General features: G+C 38.3%; 1 protein-coding gene and 1 pseudogene across 28 annotated transcripts in view; both read left to right on the top strand.

The window, feature by feature from the left end:
• Positions 1–22,437, top strand: part of LOC118675254 (ABI family member 3 binding protein) — a 257,719-nt gene that overhangs the window by 92,485 nt on the left and 142,797 nt on the right. For all 28 annotated transcript variants that reach the window (XM_036347661.1, XM_036347632.1, XM_036347642.1 and 25 more), the window contains exons 4-6: positions 2,246–2,378; positions 13,977–14,158; positions 14,718–14,773. In XM_036347661.1, coding sequence (XP_036203554.1) covers positions 2,246–2,378; positions 13,977–14,158; positions 14,718–14,773 — 371 coding nt within the window. The remainder of the gene's footprint in view (positions 1–2,245; positions 2,379–13,976; positions 14,159–14,717; positions 14,774–22,437) is intronic.
• Positions 2,953–3,040, top strand: LOC118677999 (annotated as a pseudogene).

Consider the following 22,437-nt stretch of genomic DNA (forward strand, 5'->3'; position numbering starts at 1 on the left):
ATTTTCCCAAAGTCCAAGGAAAATTTCAATCACTGCTTACAACGTGTTAACAATAGTTGTCCAGGCAGCTTTCCATACTCCTCAAAATAAATAATCTCACAATATTTCAAGACTCTATTTCAAAATATTTAACAATAAAGTCAAGAAGCATGAGTCTGGTTCCATGGGATTCTGGCTTCATATTCATTGGACTGTTTCTTAATGCAAATATGATCATAATACACATATACAAAAATATATAAGGAAAGTCAAGACGGCGATTGCACCTTAGTAGCACCTCATAACTTCACTTCGTTTTGGAGCTGCTATGACACTGGCCTTAGCAGTCATTTTTCACTTTGTGATCCCAGCGCAGGAAACTGCTTCATCTTGCCAGGATATAATGCCCTACCTTTCCTTTCAGGCAGCAGATATCATTTTTGTTTTTGTAATCTGCATTTGAGGATGCTGTCATGACTAATGGATTCACTTCCATTCATTTTATATTTGCATCTACCACATACATTTTGATTATTTAATCATTTTATATTAAAATCAAACTTAGTGAAATAATTATTTGATGGGTCATGTAAGCCATAGGTTCCCTTGTGAAAGAAAAATGTATCTGTGGTCTTTCAGTGGCATCATATTCATAAGGTGTGAGCTAAACCAATGATGCAGTAAAAAGAAAATTAGATTACAATTGCCTTTGGTGTGACCTTGGCCACCCTTGAAAGTTCAGTGGGTTGAAAGTTATATTTATCTGTAAAATAAGATTACATTAGTATTACATTACATTAGTGAAAATCAATGCAGGGGTGGAAAAAGGCACACCAGGATCACCTCAGGGCCTTTTAAAACTACCGGTGCCCCCTACCCTCATTTTAGATTTTAATCTGCCTGCCTTGGCGCCCAGACTTGGACTCTTTGTATCACAATCGTACGAGGTACTATGATTGGTGGATTGGAAAAATCTACAGAGAAGTATAAATGCATGTTTGCAACCAAGTAAACAATAACTATCATTGAAAATTATTTCAAATATCTTGTAAAAATTCAGCTATGTTACAATGAAGCAGTTTGTCATCATTAGGTTATGTATTTTCTGGGCTCAGAAGATTTTTTCACTGGAATAACAACTTTCAGAACTTAAATCTAGTAGAAGCAACAGAATGACACAATTTCCAAGGACTTTTGGTTAAGATAAGCTCCACTAAGCTCATACAATGAGTACCTTCCTACCCGCTGGTTCCCTCTTGCATTAGACTAAGATAACACGAGTTTGTCCTATAGCAAATACAATACCCATAGTCTCATGAAATGAAAGGGGAATCCAATGAGAATACAAATACATATGTTTTATGTTAGCTCTGTGCAGTTTTATTAGGTCTGCTATTGGATTTTTATTTTATTTACTCTGTTTTATGAGACAGTGTTGGATTCTATGGTTGAGGATCTTCCCTTCTCTTTTTCACTGTTTCCATTCTTGCAGTTTCACATATTTTTGGAAATGCAAATGTCTGGCCTCTATATACTTGAAAAGAATCTACAGTGGTTTATCAGCATTGCCCAAATCTACTCAGTCCCATCAGAACAGCTGTGCTTCCTGTTATTCCTCCTCTCCCAGCATTGTTAAAAGTGTATCTGCATTTTCCATTTAGATACTCACTGTAAAAAATATTCTTATTTTAATGGTATGATGGGGATTTTACACTACAAAATAGGTTTTAAAGAGAGAATATACCTACACCTAGATGCTAAGCTTTCTTTTCTCAGATGTTATTTCACACTAATTCACAGTTCCAGGGGAAAAACAGCATGTTTTAATTTTGTATGTAAAAGAAATGGAATGAGTGTGTATATATACATACATACATATATGTATATGTGAATATAGTATGTATATGTATATGAAAATGTGTGTGTTTTTATTTTACTGGTAACAGCCAAGACCTCCATATTCATCCCTGACTCCCAAGAAAATAAAAACTAGATATAATTGGATATAGTTTGTATGTATATATATTACACATATATGAATATATACATATATGCACATATACACACACATAAATATCAAAAGGAATATTTCATTTGATTCATGCTTAAATTCATTGTCAAAGAATTAGTAATATTTGTGCATTGTATAAAAGGAATTTGATACTTTCACACTTTTCTTCATCTTACCAAGTCATCTTCATGCATTTACCCCAATCATGAAAATACACTAAGTGTTACAGAATTAACCTGTATGTCACCTTCACAGGCAAAACACGCTCTCGCAAGCCTCTCCAGCTGGTGGTTGGCACTCTGACACCAAGCTCCGTCTTCCTGTCCTGGGGTTTCCTCATTAATCCACACCATGACTGGACCTTGCCGAGTCACTGTCCCAATGACAGGTAACTCATCATAATGGAAGACTTTATTTTTCATCTGAAAATTAGTGCCTGCTTTTAATAGTATTTGTGCATGCCTTAGAAGAATGTGTAAATATCAGGAGCATCAGCATTTACAGGTCACCTCTTAGCTGTCCAGCCCATTCTGGATGTAAGGGGAATGCAAAGGCTTACCCTTCAGGGAGTTATCACCTACCTGAATAGAAACACATGCAAGTATGTTTTCTTTTTTCTTTTTCTTTTTTTTGATTGATTTCAGAGAGGAAGGAAGAGGGCGAAAGAGATAGAAACATCAATGATAAGAGAGAATCATTGATTGGCTGCCTCCTGCACGCTCTTCACTGGGGATTGAGTCCGCAACCGGGGCATGTGCCCTGACCAGGAATTGAGCCGTGACCTCCTGGTTCATAGGTGGATGCTCAACCACCGAGCCACGCTGACTGGGCAGTATATTTTCTTAACAAAGAATAAACCAGAAGGGAGAATAAGCCACATGGCAAATGGGGAGTATCAGTGAGAAGTGTAATGAAGGCTCAGAGGATGAGGCCGAAGGCAGTTAGGGAAGACTGTTAAAAGTTGGAAAGGTAAATGTCCTAGAGGAATATAGTAGCTTTCTGTTCACCTTTTGCAAGTAAAATGGGTGGATTGTTCCACTACTGACAAAAAAAGGGAAAAAAAAGTTGGAAAGGTTGCTGGCTCCCAGGAAAGATGTATATTTAATTTTTTTTGCTTTGTTTGTTTTTTCCTAACTTTTCCATTACATTCCCATAAGCAACATAGGAAGGGTTCCAGTTGCTCCCCATTCTCGCCATGTTTTGTGTTGTCATTATTTTTCATTTTAGTTATTCTAGTGTAGTTCTCTCTTCATTATCATTTTGATATGCATTTCTTGTGTACTAAGGTATTGAGCACTTTTTCATGTACCTTTTGGCCAAGTATCTATTTGTGTAGTGCTTATTTTTATTTGTCTAAATTGAACTAAAAAGAAAGATCTTTAAAATGTTTATAAGTCCTCAAAAGTACCTTTCACATGACTTTGATTAGGAAATCTAGACTAAGAAAAAATTAAATTTCCCTAAACATGTCCATCCCACAGTTCTGAAGGAGACATTTTTGGGAAAAGGCATGTAGACGATATTGCCAAAACCAATTTTTTTTGAAAAATAATTTTGGGATGTTACAAAGAATCTGAAATATTTTTTATTTCACCCACTACTAAACCCATACTTATTTTGTTTGGAAAATGAACTCTTAAAAGAACATGCTTTCTTGTGATAATTCCAGTTTCTAGTGGATTGGTCCACGGTGATAATGCTAAGAAAATAAACATTTATAAATTGCTTTCTTTTTTAAAATAATTTTTTATTCTCTTATTTTAAAAAAAAGTCAAAAGTAGGGAAGGAAAGAGGGAAGGGAAGAAATTTGGAACACTTGTAGCAAAATGCAGTTATTCAATTTGCTTGATAAATCATTGAGGTGCAGTTACCTGTAAATTCATACAGCATAATATGGATATGATTCCTTCCCCTGTCCTCAAGCCTTTCCTTTAATCTCACCTGGCCTTGCTGACCCTTTCATGAAAGAATTTATCTAATGACTGATTCTAATCTAATCGATAGCTGTTGTCATGGTCTGACAGCACAAGCAGGTAACGGATGTGGAGAAGGTAGAGGAGCAGGTGACCTAGTGCAGTGGTCGGCAAACCGTGGCTCGCGAGCCACATGTGGCTCTTTGGCCCCTTGAGTGTGGCTCTTCCACAAAATACCACGCACGTACAGTGCGATTGAAACTTCGTGGCCCATGCGCAGAAGTCAGTTTTCGGAAAGGAGATAGATGAAACAAGTATACAAGACGAGTGTGGATGGGAGAGTTGGAAGGGGTCAACCTCAGCGAACGTACCTCAATCAGATTGAGGACGTTTTTAGCAAAGGCCAGTTTAGGAGTACCCTAATTAAGTTAATAGCAATGTATCTACCTATATAGTTTAAGTTTAAAAAATTGGCTCTCAAAAGAAATTTCAATCGTTGTACTGTTGATATTTGGCTCTGTTGACTAATGAGTTTGCCGACCACTGTCCTAGTGGAACTAGGATTTTAATCAAGGCATTTGGCTCACAGGCCCAAGCACCTCACCCCCAGCCCCTGACTCACACCCTCACTCTGTTCTTTTCATCAAGTAAATGGACTCATGCCTGTCAAATCACAATATTAAAAATGAAGAATTCCATTTTGAGTAAAGCTTCTTTAAAAATTGGGCATGAGAGGGGGAGTGGGGGGGCAAAGGGGGGATAAGGACACATATGTAATACCTTAATCAATAAAGAAAATAAAAAATAAACAAATTAAAATTAAATAATAGCATGTCAAGATGCTATGGACAGAAATAGAAAATTGTTAAGACATCACTAAAAGGGAAGAATTAAATAGTAATGACTAAAAAGAAGCACTTGAAGTATTTGTGAATTTCATTTAACCATGCCTCCTTTCTCCCAGTGTAGTTAATAAAGAGCTGACATTTTAGTCTTTGTGGTATTTAAAAAAAATAGTAGTCCCTATTTAAAAGCTCTGGAAATACTGTACTCAGTATAAGTAGCCAAATAAATCCACCAGAACAACTCTAAATTAGTGTAATTGTAAGCAGACTTGGAGAAATTCACTCTCAGATGATCATGCAGATGTTTTTAGAATTTAGACTAATCTAGTAGGTTAGAATAAGCAATAATAGCTATAGGGAATGATTGCTTCTCAAAAATTGGAAGGTTAATCTAGCCAAAGTTTTCCTTCAGGAGTATCTTCTTACAAAACCACTGAAATCTGAATGCCCTTGGCTTGCTACAGAAATACCAACTGTTGTTATTTTAATCCCTTGAACTCTAATATTTGGCCCCCTGTGTAGAGTCCCTGATTTAAACACACACACACACACACACAACACACACACACACACACACACACACACACACACACAAGAATTTTCACATTGTTTTGTTGGATAGCCTCATTTATCCTACAAATGCAAATAATTTATTGGAAAAGTTTTTGCTTTTTAGTTTGCTTTTGGACTTCCTATGTCAAAGCTCTGTGTAGTAAGTTTCCAGTGAGAAAACCCCTGTTTTAGTTTTATTTTGTTTGGTTTAAACTTGGGAACATTAATTAAATGTTGATTCACTCTTTTGTGTCACATGTTTCTATTCTGATTGGCATAGGGTTCATATGGGTCTCCCTGTTTTTAGACCCTTTTCTTAATTCACATTGGAGAATAGATGTGCTTAATTTATGGTTTTTATTCTTAATGGACTTTGAAAGGAAGAACGTTACACTTACCCTTGATAAATCTAAGGTCAAATGAAAGCTTTCCAAATTGGCCCAGATGAAGAGTAAAACATGTTTTGAACCAAAATTTATTTTGCCATTAATAACTTATTTTTTCCTTCCCATGTTTCCAATTTAAGTCGTTTAAGATTGCTTTAGTTCTTGCTTCTTTGCCAACTTATTAAAGTTTTATGGTTCGTTTAGATATCATTTTCACATTTTCTAACACTTTCATATTATATTTATTTCCTCTTAATGCAGAGTGAGGGCCTCCTTGTTAGCTGGTTCAGAACAGGTTGTTGACTCTCCTTTCCCCCCCTAAGTTTTTAAGAAGTGGGTATTTTCAATGTTTGTGGATTCTCACCTGAATGAGCACAATGCCTCGGTATCCATTTGTCTTGCCACGTAAACTTTAAGTCCTGTGAGGAGAGAGATCATATGTAAGTTTATCACCATTATCTCGCCAGTTCCTGGAGCCAGCATCTGGTACAAGGTAGACCTTCAGTAAATAGATGCTGAATAATAGGCAGTGAAATGTCAGCATTTTTACTTTTATGTTGTACCATTACTTGAAACTTAACATGATATATTACCTCGCTTGTCTTATTACTTTCTGAAGTATCATAATTTTTCCACTCACCTTAATTTGAATCTTTACTCATTTTTTTCATCTATAACTAATGAGCCCCCAAGTTATATTGGTTTTGCCTTTGAGAAGTATGCATGTAAGTATCTTTGTCTTTTACTTCTCCATTTCCGCACCAATGATTCCAATCCAGGCACTCCTCACCTTACCCCAGATCATAGAAATAGCATCCTGGCTTTTTCCCTACCCTAATCTATCCTGGCTTTTGCAATGCTGAGGAAATTTAGAGTATCCACCATCAGCTTACTCTTTCTTCAGCCCAAATTTATCTTTACCACTCTTTCTCTTCTTTCCAAGGGATATGTTTTTTGCTTTGTACAGTAACAATTGAGTCCCTTCCATATTCTGTAAGCCTTTCTCTTTTACATTTGCCCCTTCCCGGTCATTGGTGCCCTGCCTTTGGCTTACAAACATGCTCTAGAGTTCCCTACCTGAAAACAAAATCTGTTGATCCTGTTATATCTTCCAAGCTATGGTGTTGTTTTTTTAAAAATTTATATTTATTGCTGAAAGTATTACAAATGTCCCCTTACCCCCCCTCCCCCATTGACCTCCTCCACCCAGCTCCAGCCCCCTCCCCAGGCCTTCACTGCACTATTGTCTATGTCCATGGGTTATGCATATATGCATATAAGTTCTTATATTAATCTCTTCCTGCTCCCCCTCTTCCCTCAGAAATATGTAAGTCTGTTGCATGCTTCAATGTCTCTGTTTCTATTTTGTTTGTCATTTTATTTTTTCATTGGATTTCACATATAAGTGAGATCATGTGATACTTGTCTTTCTCTGACTGGCTTGTTTCACTTAGCATAATACTCTCCAGGTCCCTCCATGCTGTCTCAAAGGGGAAGAGATCCTTCTTTTTTACAGCTGCATTCTACGTTTTAATCTCTTCTCTAAATTCCTAAACTTCTTAGAGTGATCTGCTCACTATTCCTGATTTCTGTATCACCAATACAGTCTTTATTCCATTTCAGTGGCTTCCATCCTTCTCTACCATTCACTGAAACTTCTCTTTGTGGTCATCAGTGATCAATTAATTGCTAACTAGATGTAGAACAGTGCTCAATTGATGTGCATGTAAATCATTTGGGAGACCTTATGAAAGTGCGGATTCTGGTCCACAGGCCTGAGGAAGAGCCTGGTTCGACATTTCTAAAAGCTCCCAGGAATTGCTGATGTGGCTGTTCCTCAGAGAACAGCAGGAATGGCAAAGATATTAATGATTTCCAATGCTAAAGCTTGGACCTTGACCCATTTCCAAAACTCTAAGATATATTTAGTTACCTATGGAATATTTTCATTAGATTAATCACTACACTGTCAGCTCATTTTTGAAGTTATGCATAGTGGACCACTCATCTTCCATCTCACAAAGAACCTAGCATCATGTTTTACAGAATAGGTCTCAACAAATGTATGAACTAATAAGCAAATGGAATGTCAAGATTAAGTCTTAAAAATCATCTATCCAGTCCATTCAGCCCTTGGACCTCTTCTGCAATATCTCCCATCCAAAGTTTGCAATGTCTCCAGGGATGGTAACAGCGAGGGGTACAAATTCTGCTCTATTATATACTGTGTGGCCTTTGGCAAGTTACTTGAATGCTTTAAGTTTTGGTTTTCTCATCTTTAAAATTGGAGTAATAATAGTAATATCTCATAGGGTTGTCAGATTTAATGAAATGACACCATAAAATGTGGCTATGTTGCCATAGTGTCTGGCATGCAGTGAGCACTCAATAAATGGTGCTTACCATGTTCTGCTAGTCTTGATGTTTTTTATATTATTGCCTTATATTATAATTATTCACAACACACTGTTATAATTATCACTTCAGACAAGCTATTTCATTTTAGATAGCACTAAAATTACTAGGAACTTATTTTGTTGAGCTTAAGCCAGCCAATAGGAGGTAATAAGGAAAAGAGATTTTTGGAAATGGTTGACCAGTTTGAAAATTATTGAAAAAGTTCAAAGATAATGAGGACCTAACCCGGGTCCTTAAACTCCTTAGGAATAGAGAAGGGACAGGTGCAAGAGGAATCATGCAGGAAAAGTAACTGGCCTTGAGAACTGATTGGACATGAGGGGAGAAGAAGCCTGAAAGGTTTGATAAAGAAGATGGGTAGATTCTAAAGTAGTTTTGAAATTCATGGAGGAGTAAGTCATTGGATTTGATCCTAAGGTTTTACTATACTAACAAGTCAGACACCACATTGTAAAGAGGATTACTGGGGTAGTGAACATGATACAATATACAGATGCATTACCGAATTATACACCTGAAACACATATAATTTTATTAACCAATGTCACCCCAATAAATTCAATAAAAATAAACATGTTTAAGCCAAACAAAACAAAAACCAAAGAGGTTTAGGCATTATGAATGTTAAGAAGGTGAGAGAAAGTATATTACTTTCAAGAAATCTGTGTGAAAAGACAGTAGCAGGAGTAAGAAGTAAGCATCAGTTTTACTTTGTTTTGATAGAATAGAAATATTTAAACATCATTTAGACTCAAAGAAAGGTCCTTGAAAGATCAAAAGAATGGTTGGGGAGCAGATTGAATTAGGACATGCAATAAAATTACCAAGTTACTTAATTTTCAGAAGAAGGGAGAACCCTGGAACCAGAGAGGGACAGGGAGAGAGTGAAGGGGGGGAGAGATACTTTCTGAGGAAGGGAGTGAGGACAGAATTTATATCAGTAGTCACAGTCTTGGTGTGGCAGGACACAAGAACAATGATAAAGGGGGTTACAGGAAGTGTACTTTGATGTGAAGAGAGCAAAAAAATGTGTGGAATAGATGTTTTAGGAAATCTAGTAGTAGTTAATCACATAGAAATAAAAACATTGTTGGGAGGGATTAACCGGGGAATTTATATGCATACATGCATAGCCCATGGACACAGACATAGTGTGGTGAGGGCTTGGGAGAGGTGGGTGCGAGGTAGAGTGGGTCACTGGGAAAAAATAAAAAGAGGGACATCTGTAATAGTTTCAACAACAAAGATAAAAATTTTTAAAAAAGAAAATATTGCTGAAAAGGTATGGAAAGCCTATAGATGGCCTGCCATGTGCACCAAGCCAGGGAGTTTGTGAAAGACTAACTTTATTTTGACATTCTTCCATTTCTCCACTTAGTATAATTCACTGTCAGCTACATCACAGATTTTGTTTTTGGAGTTTTTGGAGTTTTACTCTATGTTCTGCCTTTGTATTTTATTAGACTAGAACAGCGGTTCTCAACCTGTGGGTCGCGACCCCTTTGGCGGTCGAATGACCCTTTCACAGGGGTCGCCTAAGACCATCCTGCATATCAGATATTTACATTACGATTCATAACAGTAGCAACATTACAGTTATGAAGTAGCAACGAAAATAATTTTATGGTTGGGTCACAACATGAGGAACTGTATTTAAAAGGGCCAAAGGGTTGAGAACCACTGGACTAGAATGTCTAATATGTAACTAGAATAAATTTTTAGTAACAGAAACAATCTTAAAGATCATCTAGTCTAGTCCAATTCCCTTCTTTTTCAATGGGAAAAAAATCTATGCATAATTGGACAAAGAGAGTCTCCCGAGGTCACGCTACTAATTTGCAGCTGACAAATATCCAAGCCACTACCTGCCTTCTCCACTACATTTTGAGGGGCTATGGATTTCTTTAAGCTATAATAATAATTCTTGTCAATATTGAGACTATCGAGGACATCAAAGCACAGAATAATGCCCGCTGAACCAAACACTGCCTTCAACAGTTTTATACTTAGTTGGGGTATGAGATGTGTTCTTAAAATCAAAATTGCCAGAGGAAGGCTTTCCAGAGGTCTTCTCTGATGACATTCACGGGCTGCTACCTGTTTAATAGACTTGTTGCCCCTCCATGCACTGGTGCCTAAATTTAACACGTCAAGTGCCAAGCCTGTTTTGTCTTCCTTTCCCGAAAGTATAGTGTCAGTCACCGGTGATTGACATGGTGCTTAACGTGTTAATCATCCACAGAAAAGATGCAATCAACATTTAATCCTGGGTGTCCTCCAGCAATAATGGGAAGTCTGTGATGTAAATACACAATAAAACAAATGATAAAAAGCCTTAAATAATGCTAAAAGGAATTGTGATTCCTTTTACTCTTCTCTTCTGCATCATTTTACCTGTCTTTTACCATCTCCTTTTGCCAAGCATCACAGTACAAAGATAGTCCAATGCAATACAAGAGGTATTAACCTTTTGCCTGGCTCTCTCACTGGTTATCAGACATTAGACACTTCTCAGCCTCTCCTTTCCTTCTATAGTAATTCTTGCTCTGCTCATTTCAGAGTTTATTGTATGGATAAACCAAAATAAATAAAAGTCTTAAGCCTTCTGCACATGTACAGTGTAGACATTTATTGTATTTTCATTCAGTTCGCACTGATTTTATGGGACTCGTGTATTTTGGTAAGTAAAACCTTCTGCAGTGACCATTGAAAAATATAATTATAGACCTAATTGTTTAAGCAAGGTCACTCCAATAAATTCAATAACAAGAAAAAGGAATAAACCAATATATCTTGGTGATTGAATCATTGGCCATTCAGAGCAATTGTATTCTAACTAGAGGCCCGGTGCACAAATTTGTGCCCCAGTGGGGTCCCTAGGCCTGGCCTGTGGGATCGGGAGGAAACCAACTCTCTGACATCCCCCAAGGGGTCCCGGATTGTGAGAGGGTGCAGGCCAAGCCAAGGAAACCCACAGTGGCATTAGCATATCATTAGCATATTAAGCTTTAATTGGTTGAATGGATGACTGGACGACAGGACACTTAGCATATTAGGCTTTTATTATATACTAGAGGTCCAGTGCAAAAAAAATTTGTGCACTTGGGGGGGAGGGGGAGTCCCTCAGCCCGGCCTGTGCCCTCTCGCAGTCTGGGACCCCTTGGGAGATAACGACCTGCTGGCTTAGGCCTGCTCCCGGGTGGCAGAGGGCAGGCCCAATCCCTGGGTGCAGCCCCTGGTCGGGCTCAGAGCAGGGCCGATTGGGGAGTTGGGGCACAGCCCCCTGTCATGCACAGAGCAGGGCGGATTGGGAGGTTGTGATGCCACCCTCAGTCACGCTCAGGGTAGGGCCGATTGGGGGGTTGGGGCACCGCCCCCTGTCACACTCAAGGCAGGGTCGATGGGGAGGTTGTGGTGCCACCCCCTGTCACGCATAGAGCAGGGCCCATCAGGGGGGTTGGGGCTCCATGCCCTGTCATGCACAGAGCAGGGTCTATCAGGGGGTTGGGGAGCTCCCCCCTGTTATGCACAGAGCAGGGCCTATCAGCGGGTTGGGTCGCCGCCCTCTATCACCCACAGAGCAGGGCCGATCAGGGGGTTGGGGAGCTCCCCCCTGTCATTCACAGAGTAGGGCTGATAGGGGAGTTGGGGCACCGCCCCCTGTCACACACAGAGCAGGGCGGATCAGGGGGTTGGGGCACCGCACCTGTCACACTCAGGGCAGGGCCGATGGGGAGGTTATGGCTCTACCCCATCACACACAGAGCAGGGCCCGTGTATGTGTGTGTGTGTGGGGGCACCACACCCTGTCACACACAGAGCAGGGCTGATCAGGGGGTTGGGGAGCTCCCCCTTATCAGGCACAGAGCAGGGCTGATCAGGGGTTTGGGGCGCCTTCCCATGTCATGAACAGAGCAGGGCGGATAGGGAGGTTGTGGCCCCGCTCCCTGTCACACACAAAGCCGCAGGGCAATCAGGGGGTTTGGGTGCTGCCCCCTGTCACGCTGATCCCGGTGCCAGGTGGCCTCACAGTTCCGCTGATCCTGGTGCTGGGAGGCATATTACCCTTTTACTATATAGGATAGAGGCCTGGTGCATGGGTGGGGGCCGGCTGGTTTGCCCTGAAGGGTGTCCTGAATCAGGGTGGGGGTCCCCACTGGGGTGCCTGGCCAGCCTGGGTGAGGGGATGATAGTTGTTTGCAGCTGGTCACACATCCTTCAGGGTGGGGGGTCCCCACTGGGGTGCCTGGCCAGTCTGGGTGAGGGGCTGAGGGCTGTTTTCAGGCTGGCGGGTGACTGAAGCTCCCAACTGCTTCTTTTTTTCTTTTTTTTTTATTCTGGGTCAGCTTTAGCTCTGACTCCAGCTCTGAGGCCTCTGCTGCTGAAAGCAGGTATCTGGTCTGTTTGTGTTCTATAATCGAAACACTGTATCAACTCCAGCTCTGAGATCCCGGCTGGATGAAAGCAGGTTTCTGGGGTTTTGTTTAGCTTCTATATTTGTAACTATGTTTCAAACTGCAAGCTCAGAGGCCGGCAAGGCAGGCGGGGAAGGTTGGTTTCCTCCGTCACTGAAGCAAGCAAGCCTCATGTTAGTTTCAAGCTGCCTGGCTGCCGGTCGCCATCTTGGCTGGCAGTTAATTTGCATATCGCCCTGATTAGCCAATGGGAAGGGTAGCGGATGTATGCTAATTACCATGTTTCTCTTTTATTAGATAGGATGACTTTAAAATGACCTTATGAACACCTAAGTATCCATTCTAGTCATTCCAGAAATATTTATAGAGTATCTGTGGTGTGCTAGGTTGTGCAGCACTGTTTATTATCACAGTCCTATATTTTGCTTTAAAAATAAGGAAACTTCTTTAAATAAGTAGTTTTGTGTACTATCTCTTTTAGAATTTAGAACTTGCCTATATTACATAATTATTAAGTAAACCAATGTGACAAGGGTAGGAAGCTGACCGAAGCAGAGGACATCCTCTCTCCTGATCTGCTGCCCTACTCAGTGAGGCTGTGGAGAGCAGAGCCAGAGGAGTCTTTCTGTATATTCTGGTGCTGCCTTTGCCACTAGGAAAAGTCACTACCTGGGTGACAATAGGCAAGTTAAGTGACTTTCCAAAACTCCATTTTCACATTTGCAAAATGGGATTAATAATTTCTACTACTTGAGATATTTTTGTGACAAGTAAATGAGATATGTAAAATCTAGCATATGATAAAGGTGCAAAAAATAGTGGTGGGGATTATTATTACTTTACTATATATAATGACTATAATATGAAGCCATAAGCTAATATGTAACAGTGATCTTGAATTTACATTGTTTGATTTTTCTCATTGTACCCTTAGCTTGGCTGTTGGTCTTAATTCTTTGTTTATAATCATAAGAAATTTTCACCCTTGAAATGTAGCCCTGGTTGCATTTTGTAGTTTCAGGTTTCTCTTTAACAAAATTGAATAAAATCACCTCTAATGCAATTTTCATGGGGTGAAAGGCTTGAATCCCTACAGTTATGAAACTACTGCATTAAGCATTCAGAAAATTACACCATGTTCTACTCTATGCATAACTGGAATAAAGTGAACATCCAGTGTTAATTTTTCAAAATAGCAATAACAGAACTGAGAAATCTGAATTCTGTCAGACCATAAATGTGCTGCTCCACAGTCTCCTAACTGTCAATTAGAAATTAAAAACTTAAGATTACATTAAGGTATTTTTTAATGTTTTCTACAAATTTTTCAAAAATTGAAACAGAAGATAATATTAAATATAGCCTTTGGAGTAGATAATAGGCTGTGATGTATTAAGAAACAAAACATTCTGAATCTCCCTGTGATTTCAAAGCATCATATTTTGGGTTTTCAACAGATTTTATACAATTCGCTATAGAGAAAAGGATAAGGAAAAGAAATGGATTTTTCAACTCTGTCCAGCCACTGAAACAATTGTAGAAAATCTAAAGCCCAACACAGTTTATGAATTCGGAGTGAAAGACAATGTAGAAGGTGGAATATGGAGTAAGATTTTCAATCACAAGACTATTATTGGAAGTAAGTACCTGAACTATCTTAGCTTTCTGTAATATTTTTCTTTTCCCCCTAATGTTCAAATTTCTAATTATGTATTAACTGTATAATATGAGACCAGTTAATTCCCATCTTCTAGTATTTGAGAAAACACAAAAATAAACAGAACTTATTGGGTATTGATATTTCAGAATCTATTTTTTATAATGAGTCTGTGTTTTTTAAATGGTACTAATATTTGATGCTGCCATTGATAACAGTTCATTGATTGTTATAGTATTTTAAATCAATCCCTGACCTATGAACACAAATTTAGCCAAAACTAATAATATGTGCACATATTCAGATGGAAAGCTACCAGAAGTGAATGTAAGAAGACTTTATGGGGCCCTGGGCTTTCTTCCTGTTATCCTTTCATTCAAAAACTTCATTGGAAACCAGTGTTTTAAATTATAGTAAACAAAATAATATGCTCGAGTTGGAGAGAGCATAAGTTATAGTTGTTTTCATAGTGATTAGTAAGAATTGATATAGAAACCAGAAGAAATGAAAATAATGTCATTTTTTTCCTTGTTTTTGTCAGGTATAAACAAAGTAAACGGGAAAATTCAAAGTACCTATGACCAAGCAAACACAGTGGTATGTACCAGGTTATTTTCAAGAATGTTTTTTAAAAATTTATGTTTGCATTGTATTTTTATTGAAATAAGGAAATAGTCCTATTATTGGGTACTGAGAATGAATCAACTGGTTAGCTATGTATGGGTGTTAGGTAAAAGTACTTAACATTTTAGGCATTCATTTCTTTTTTAGAAAACAAAGTTGGATGTATAAGACAAAATCATACCAAATTATTTAAATATCTAAAAGTCTGATATTCAATATAGTTACTCTAGTACTTCAGTATTTTAGGTATTTTGAGATTATGTTTATTATCTTCTGTATTGTGGATTGTTTTTTACTATAACATATTCCAAGAGCAAATTGGTACATGCTCTACTTACATTGCTACTGTTTAAATCTTCATCTATCTTCTATCACTTCCTACGCATAAGAGTTAACTCTTCAAAATGATAAAGCAATTGCTTTGTTTTGTTTTATTTTGTTTTTTTATAGTTTTGAAAGTATTTTGTATTATTTATTTATTTATTTTTAATTTTTTTTCTTTATTGATTAAGGTATTACATATGTGTCCTCATCCCCCCATTGCCTGCCTTTTTTTTTTTTTTTTTTTTTATGTGCCCAGCCTGTATTTAGTGCAGGAAATGTTTGTTATTTTATGTACCACCAATTCCCACCATCTCGACACCCTTTTCTCTCTCACTTCAGAAACTCAGTCCCTTATTCTCCATTTTCCCTTCACCTTTCAAAATACGTTCTCAGGAACCATTCTCACAGTTGTGTACTACCTGTTGTAAATGCAAGCCATTGTTATAACCATCACACAAATGTTTGCATTTCAAATCACATGCCCAGTTACAAAGTGAAGGATGTTATGTCACTGAGCAGGTAGAGGAAGCACTTTGGTGAGAAGAGGGAAATTTGGTCCTAACTTTGGTTATTAGGTCCTGAAGTATTCAGCCAGGAACTATCCCATATTCAGGTGAACATGCAAAAGACTATTCATGGCTGAGTGTGTGCATGTGAGTATATGGATGGATATCTTTCTGTGTCTAATTAAGTAGTCCACAGAACACTCCATTGATTAGATAGTCCCATGGGGGAAAAGGTAGTACATACCCCATTGAAAGAAAATAAAATACGGAATTGTTTTCAGTGACAAATGGGTTTTGATAAAATAGAACTGAGAAATAATCTTGCTGAGGTGACTGTTTCTGTGGTTTGAATTGGCAGAAAAGTGTGTATAGTGGGGATTATCAGATTATTATGATTGCCCAGAAAAGTATTTTGATGTATTTCAAATAATAATATAAAAAAAGGAGATTGCAGGTACATTCCCAAGCCATAAATCTTGTTTTATTTTTCTTTGCTATCTTTTTCCTCTTTCCCTCCCCGACTTCTACTTTCCCTTCTACCCTCCCTCATCCCTTCTTCCCTTCCTCCCTTCCTTGTTTTCCTTCTCTCTTTCTTGTTCTTTCTTTCGGTCTTCCTCTTTCTTTTTTTCCTTCCTTCTTTCTTAAGTTTTAATTTTTTCTTAATTATTTAATTAATATTTAAAGATTTAGAATATATAAAATTCAAAAGGAAATATTAACAAAACTTTCTATTACACTGCCAAATGACTAGTAATAAAAGTATTTGTAGTCTACTGTTAAAACTTCAGAATATTTTTTTCTTTCTAAGCATATTTTTATTATAAAATTAAAAGAATGTTATATAATTTTATACCTCACTCTTTTTACTTAGCTGCCATATGACATAGCATATTCATGTCATTAAATTCTCTTCATATACATAATTTTAATTGCGATGTATTACATGATCTAAATATGCTTTCACCTACCCAATCAGTTTCCACTTTGTAGGCATTTAAGTTATTTCTAATGGTATTTTAATTGTAAGTGATGTTTCAGTGAACATTTATGATCATAAGTCTTTATGCACATTTCTGATTATTTCCTTTCAATAGATTCTTAGAATGAGAGTTAACAGTTTAAGTATTTAACAGTTCTTAACTTCTTAATATGTCTGGTCAAATTTCTTTCCAGAAAGGATATACCAATTTTACATCTTGCCAGCAATGTATAAGAGTTATACATTGCTATAGTACCCTGATTATTAACATTCTGTATCTCCATCACTAAATTTCTAGCTAATGTAATAGTGTAAAATGTTTTCTTTATTTCTATCTCTTGATTGCTGATAAAGTAGTACTTTCTTCACTTGTTAATTAGCCATTTGCATTTTTCACTTAATGATCTTTACTTGGCTCTTGTTTATTGGGCATCTCATGGTATTTTTGTTGAATAGTTTAAAGACATAGGTTAAAGAACATTGACCTACTAGAAAAAATTATTCTTACATGTGTTATCAACTTTATGAGAATTTTTAAAATAGTCAAGTCTTGAAATTTGCTTAATCAAATTATTTATCTCTTCCATTGTCACATCTTTAATTGCATTATATTTTAGAAAGCCCTTCCCTATCCAGAGAGCGATAAGTATTTTCTCCCCCTTTTTAGTTTTATAAATGGTTTGATTTTGTAATAATTAAATTCTAAGCTATGTGTTTGATTTCTCTCTGTTTTGTATGGTAAGGTTCTCTATTGATTAGGTTATATATTTTTCCCAAATAATTGACCAATTGGCCTAGTACCAGGCATCCATAAAGTCCCTTTGGCTTTGTCTCTCTTAGAACCAATCCCAGGGATTCTCTCCTAGAACAATTCTCAGTCTTGTTGTGATGGTTTCCTAGGAAGCATTTCTTATCTCCTGGCCACTTGGCTGTCATGCTTTGTCTTGCATGTGACTCAATGATATCATCTCATCACATCCCAGTAATTCGTATTTCTTTTGGCAGAATATTCCATTTAGGTTGCGTTACTCAGCAAGATTGGGAAAGATGATTGAGGTTTTAACTCCCAAGGAACTTAATTTCTTTGTCATATCACAATAGCCATGGCAAGAAGGGCTAGGAAGAAACTTCCTGCATCTATGACACAGAGCCCAGATACCTTATCACTTCAAGCTGTGAGGTGGAGTTACCCCCAGGCAGCTTAATGAGATGGGGTTTGAAATTCTTGGTTATTTCCACATGAAAACCTAAATTAATTGAAAAGATATTTTAAGGCTTCTCTGTGATGTTTTCTTCTTTGTTACGTTCTGGAGAGCAGAAAAAAATGTTTCGCAAGTTGCCATCTGTGCTCTTGGGTAGCTCAGGAACACAGGAAAGCTGGAGAGAAAGCACTTGGGAGAGCCATAATTATCTTTTATGGCCACTTAGAATTGATTCTAAAAATTGATTTGATACTTTAGAGGAATATTTTAATCCAAATAAAGTCCATGTCATTCCAAATACTAACCCATCTCTTTCCTGAGACTGATCTTAGAAGGCAATATTTCAAGAGATACTGAATTGATTCCAGATGTTTTACTTTTAGAGTTTTAAGCAAAAGATACACTAAAAATTGTTTTTATTCATATATGCATGCTTACACCTAAAACTTATATCCAGCAAAAACTTCTTAACATTTTCTAAAAAGAGGTATTTGAAATGGGAAAAATAATAAAATAAAATAAAACTATTCAGTTTTAAAAGATAAGTACTCTTTTGGTTAAAAAAATTGACTGTTGATAGATATTTTCAGCTCCAATGCATACATATTACAGAGTTCTATTGCTTCTCCAAAGTAGTGAATGATCCTGGTATTAATGTGTGTGGCATGGGGAAATGATTTAATACAGTTTTAATCACTTACAATAAAAGAGTTAAGTACAAAATATTTTTTTAAATATATTTTATTGATTTTTTTATAGAGAGGAAGGGAGAGGGATAGAGAGTTAGAAACATCAATGAAAGAGAAACATTGAATAGCTGCCTCCTGCACACCCCTCACTGGAGACATGCCTGCAACCAAGGTACATGCCCTTGACCAGAATCGAACCTGGGACCCTACAGTCCGCAGGCCGATGCTCTATCCACTGAGCCAAACCGGTTAGGGCAAGTACAAAATATTTTAATGTTGAACTCAGCCCCCATCTTAAGCATATGTTTATTATATACTAGGGGCCCCGTGCATGATATTTGTGCATGGAGGCTGAGCCTGCACCCTCTCCAATCCAGGACCCCTCGGGGGATGTCCTACTTCCGGGGATCAGGCCTAAACCGGCAGTCGGACATCCCTCTCACAATCCTGGACTGCTAGCTCCTAATCGCTCACCTGTCTGCCTGCCTAATCACCCCTAACTGCCCCCCCTGCTGGCCTGATCACCCCTCACTGCCTCTGCATGCCAGCCTGATTGCCCCCAACTGCCCCTCTCTGCTGGCCTGGATGTCCCTAACTGCCCCCACCCTGCTGGCCTGGTCACCCCCAACTGCCCCCTGCCAGCCTGGTTGCCCCCAACTGCACCCCCCCACTGGCCTGGTCACCCCTAAGTGCCCCCTGCCAGCTTGGTCACCCCTCACGGCCCCCCCACCAGCCTGGTCACCCCACACAGCCTGCTGTTCAGTCGTTTAGTTGTCCCTCACTAACCCCCGTGCTGACCTGGTCGCCCCATGCAGCCATCTTGTGAGGGTGTGAGGGTTAATTTGCATATTACTTCTTTATTATATAGGATTGTAATCCATGTCTGTAAGCATGTGTTCTGCTGGCATGCTCAGTACACTTGTGTCAGGGACATAGAGCAGAACTCTCTCCTGTTTGGTCAGTGACTTTGTTCTACCAGTTGTAAAATATTTTCAATGTTACCCCTGCTTATACCTCTAGAAAAATCAGAGAAAAGGTATATGCATAAACAAAAGTATTATTCTTTCAAATTATATTACTTGAGATTCATGTAGTTAAATAAAAAAACATGTTTTTATGATAATCATGCTGTTTTGTCCATGTTGAGAATCTAGAACACTGTTTTTATGAAGGTTAAATGTTTACTATTAAATGTTTACTGTTAGGTTTTATTATATTTAAAAGTTTTAAACAATGGCGAAAACACCTAACTTTAATATCTTATCTCTATCATTTAAAAAAAACTTAGTTATCTAACTAATTCACTGAACAAACAATTTTTTAGGTAGCATTTATTTTTATTTTTTAAAAATATATATTTTATTGATTTTTTTACAGAGAGGAAGGGAGAGGGATAGAGAATTAGAAACAATGGGAGAGAAATATCGATTAGCTGCCTCCTGCACACCTCCTACTGGGGATGTGCCCGCAACCAAGGTACATGCCCTTGACCGGAATCGAACCTGGGACCCTTTAGTCCGCACACCGACGCTCTATCTACTGAGCCAAACTGGTCAGGGCTAGGTAGCATTTATTAACTGAGACTTTAAAATAGAAGCTTAATTAATCCAAATCTCCTTAGAGTCAGTGTTGCCCTAATATATGACATCTATTTTCACCCTTAAATTTTTCCCATCAAAAATCCACCCATGTTTTTAAAAAGCCACATCTATTATTGGTAACAAGAGATGTGGCGCCAATCTTTAAAGTGTCAAGTTACAGACAAGTAAAGTGAATAGAGAGAAATAACTTATGGTCCCCATCCACACCTTGAGATTGTGTACAGTAAATAAATCAGGTGTCCTTCCATTCTTAGCAATTGCTGTCCTAAGCAGAAACTTGAAAAAATTATATTTAGGCCAATGATATCACCAAAGGTTTATGTCTGATTCCTCCCTAGCTTATTAGAAATATGAAGACTTTCATAAGTAGAATGTGAGATTCACTTTTCACCAGATGCTAGATTGAATCAGTAGGTTTTGTAACTTTCATTAGAGTATCCCCAAGTGATTTAAAACCAGAATGTAACATGCCCAAGTTCTTTTGATGTGGTTTGGCTTGTGAGTCATTGAAATTTAATTTTAAGCAACCCTTAGCCACTGCCCAAATGGACAGCTCCTCCTTATCTCAGAACCTGAACATCAAGTTAAATAAATCTACAGTGAATATTCTGACACCACAATAATACCAAATTGACAAACCTCTCAAGAATAACCTGCAAAGAATAGCATCCCGGTCCCATCACTAGTTGTACTAAAGCTAATTTTCAAAACAGCGCCAGGAGGAAGTTAGTACAATGCAGCGTGGATTGGAAGTCCCTCGTCCTGCATGGCGGCTGCTGGTGTAGTTATTTCTGGACAAGCATAGGCTTTCCCTAATCAGGATGAAAAAGCTGAATTGGTCATCAGGGCATTGCCTTTTACCTCTTCAGTATCAATCTCTCTCTTGAATCTCACCAACTGGGTACTCAGCCACAATGTTCCCAGAAAGATGGTAAAAGTGAATTCCCTTAATCAGTCACCCTGCTCAAAATATACTACAACCTGGGTTCTCAAGGGACAGAATATCTGGAAACTCAGAAAAAAACCAAAACACAATAATGGATCCTTATAGAACAGGAAGAAAATATGCTTACTTCCTGGTATATAGCAAATGTTTGAAAAATACTTGCTGAATGGCAGGGTGAGAGCTAAGGAAGGAAGTGGCGATGGAGGTTTGCAGCAGGAATGGGGGTCAGCAAGCTGCAGAGAAAAGAATCAGCAAGGAAATGACCTAAGGAAGAAAACTGGCACCATGATGGTGTCCATAGACATCACGTTCTGCTGAGGCCACACCAGCTAAACTGTGCAGCAGCCGGTGGGACTCTCACTGCCTCGCTCCCCACCCCCACACCCCCATCTGCTGCAATGAGTTTTAGACAAAATGATAGATGTTCATAAGAGCAAGTCTGAAATGGTAGGTTCAAATTACTGGTACCTTTTAAACAAAAAAGCAAACAAAAACACTATTCCTGAAACACTTTAATTAAAATTGGGTTGCAATTGGTTAAACTTGGAAATTATCACAATATTTCATTTTCCAATGAGTCCAGGTAACAGACATTTCCCTACATGTTTATAAGAAAACACAGGGAAAGGATTCACAGTATGGATTTCTTCTTGGGAATTTTAGTGCCTTCAACAGAGACACACAGGGACTCTCCTGATGCCCTTTTAAAACCTGCTTACAGAAAAGCAGCTACCTGCTCAATAGTCTAATCTTGGAGCATCTTTGGATTACAGATTAGGCGAGAGAGTAACTATAGGTCTAGAAAGAATAAAAATAATTGGATTCTGCAGCTAAATGATTTCCTTGTATTTTGGCAGCACATATTATACATATAGTCTTTCCATCCTCTTAGTAGAACATGGGTCTAACTCAGGTATGAACTCAAAGAGAAACTCTGTTCGGTCCATGTGAAGAGTGAAATATTTTCCATTTGTCCTTGTAAAAAAAATTGTTTTAAAAAAATCATCACAGAAAAAGAAATGACAATTGGAATAATGCAACTCAAAGGCTCAACCCAGCAACATGCTGCCTTTCTGCTATAATGTGATGTCTCTCTGAAAATCTTCACATTCAGCAAAACGGGCACTACATTCAGTAAAACAAAGCATTCAAAATTCTTTGGAGCTGTAGTCACAGCTCTAACAAAAACCATTATCCATGCCCGCGAAGATGGTGTGGCTCCTCTGGCAAGTGCTCCATGTGACTGGAGGTCGCTGCAGCAGGCATTTGGAATTCTGAGAAATGATAGAGGCCATGGACTGTCAACCCTTCACTGGAGCAGGGCAGGTGGAAGGAAGCTGGACACATGAGGCAGTGCCATGGGGCTGACTCCCTCTCTGGGGAAGGCTCC

This window comes from Myotis myotis, unplaced genomic scaffold (genome assembly GCF_014108235.1).
Source record: "Myotis myotis isolate mMyoMyo1 unplaced genomic scaffold, mMyoMyo1.p scaffold_m19_p_2, whole genome shotgun sequence".
Lineage (NCBI taxonomy): Eukaryota > Metazoa > Chordata > Mammalia > Chiroptera > Vespertilionidae > Myotis > Myotis myotis.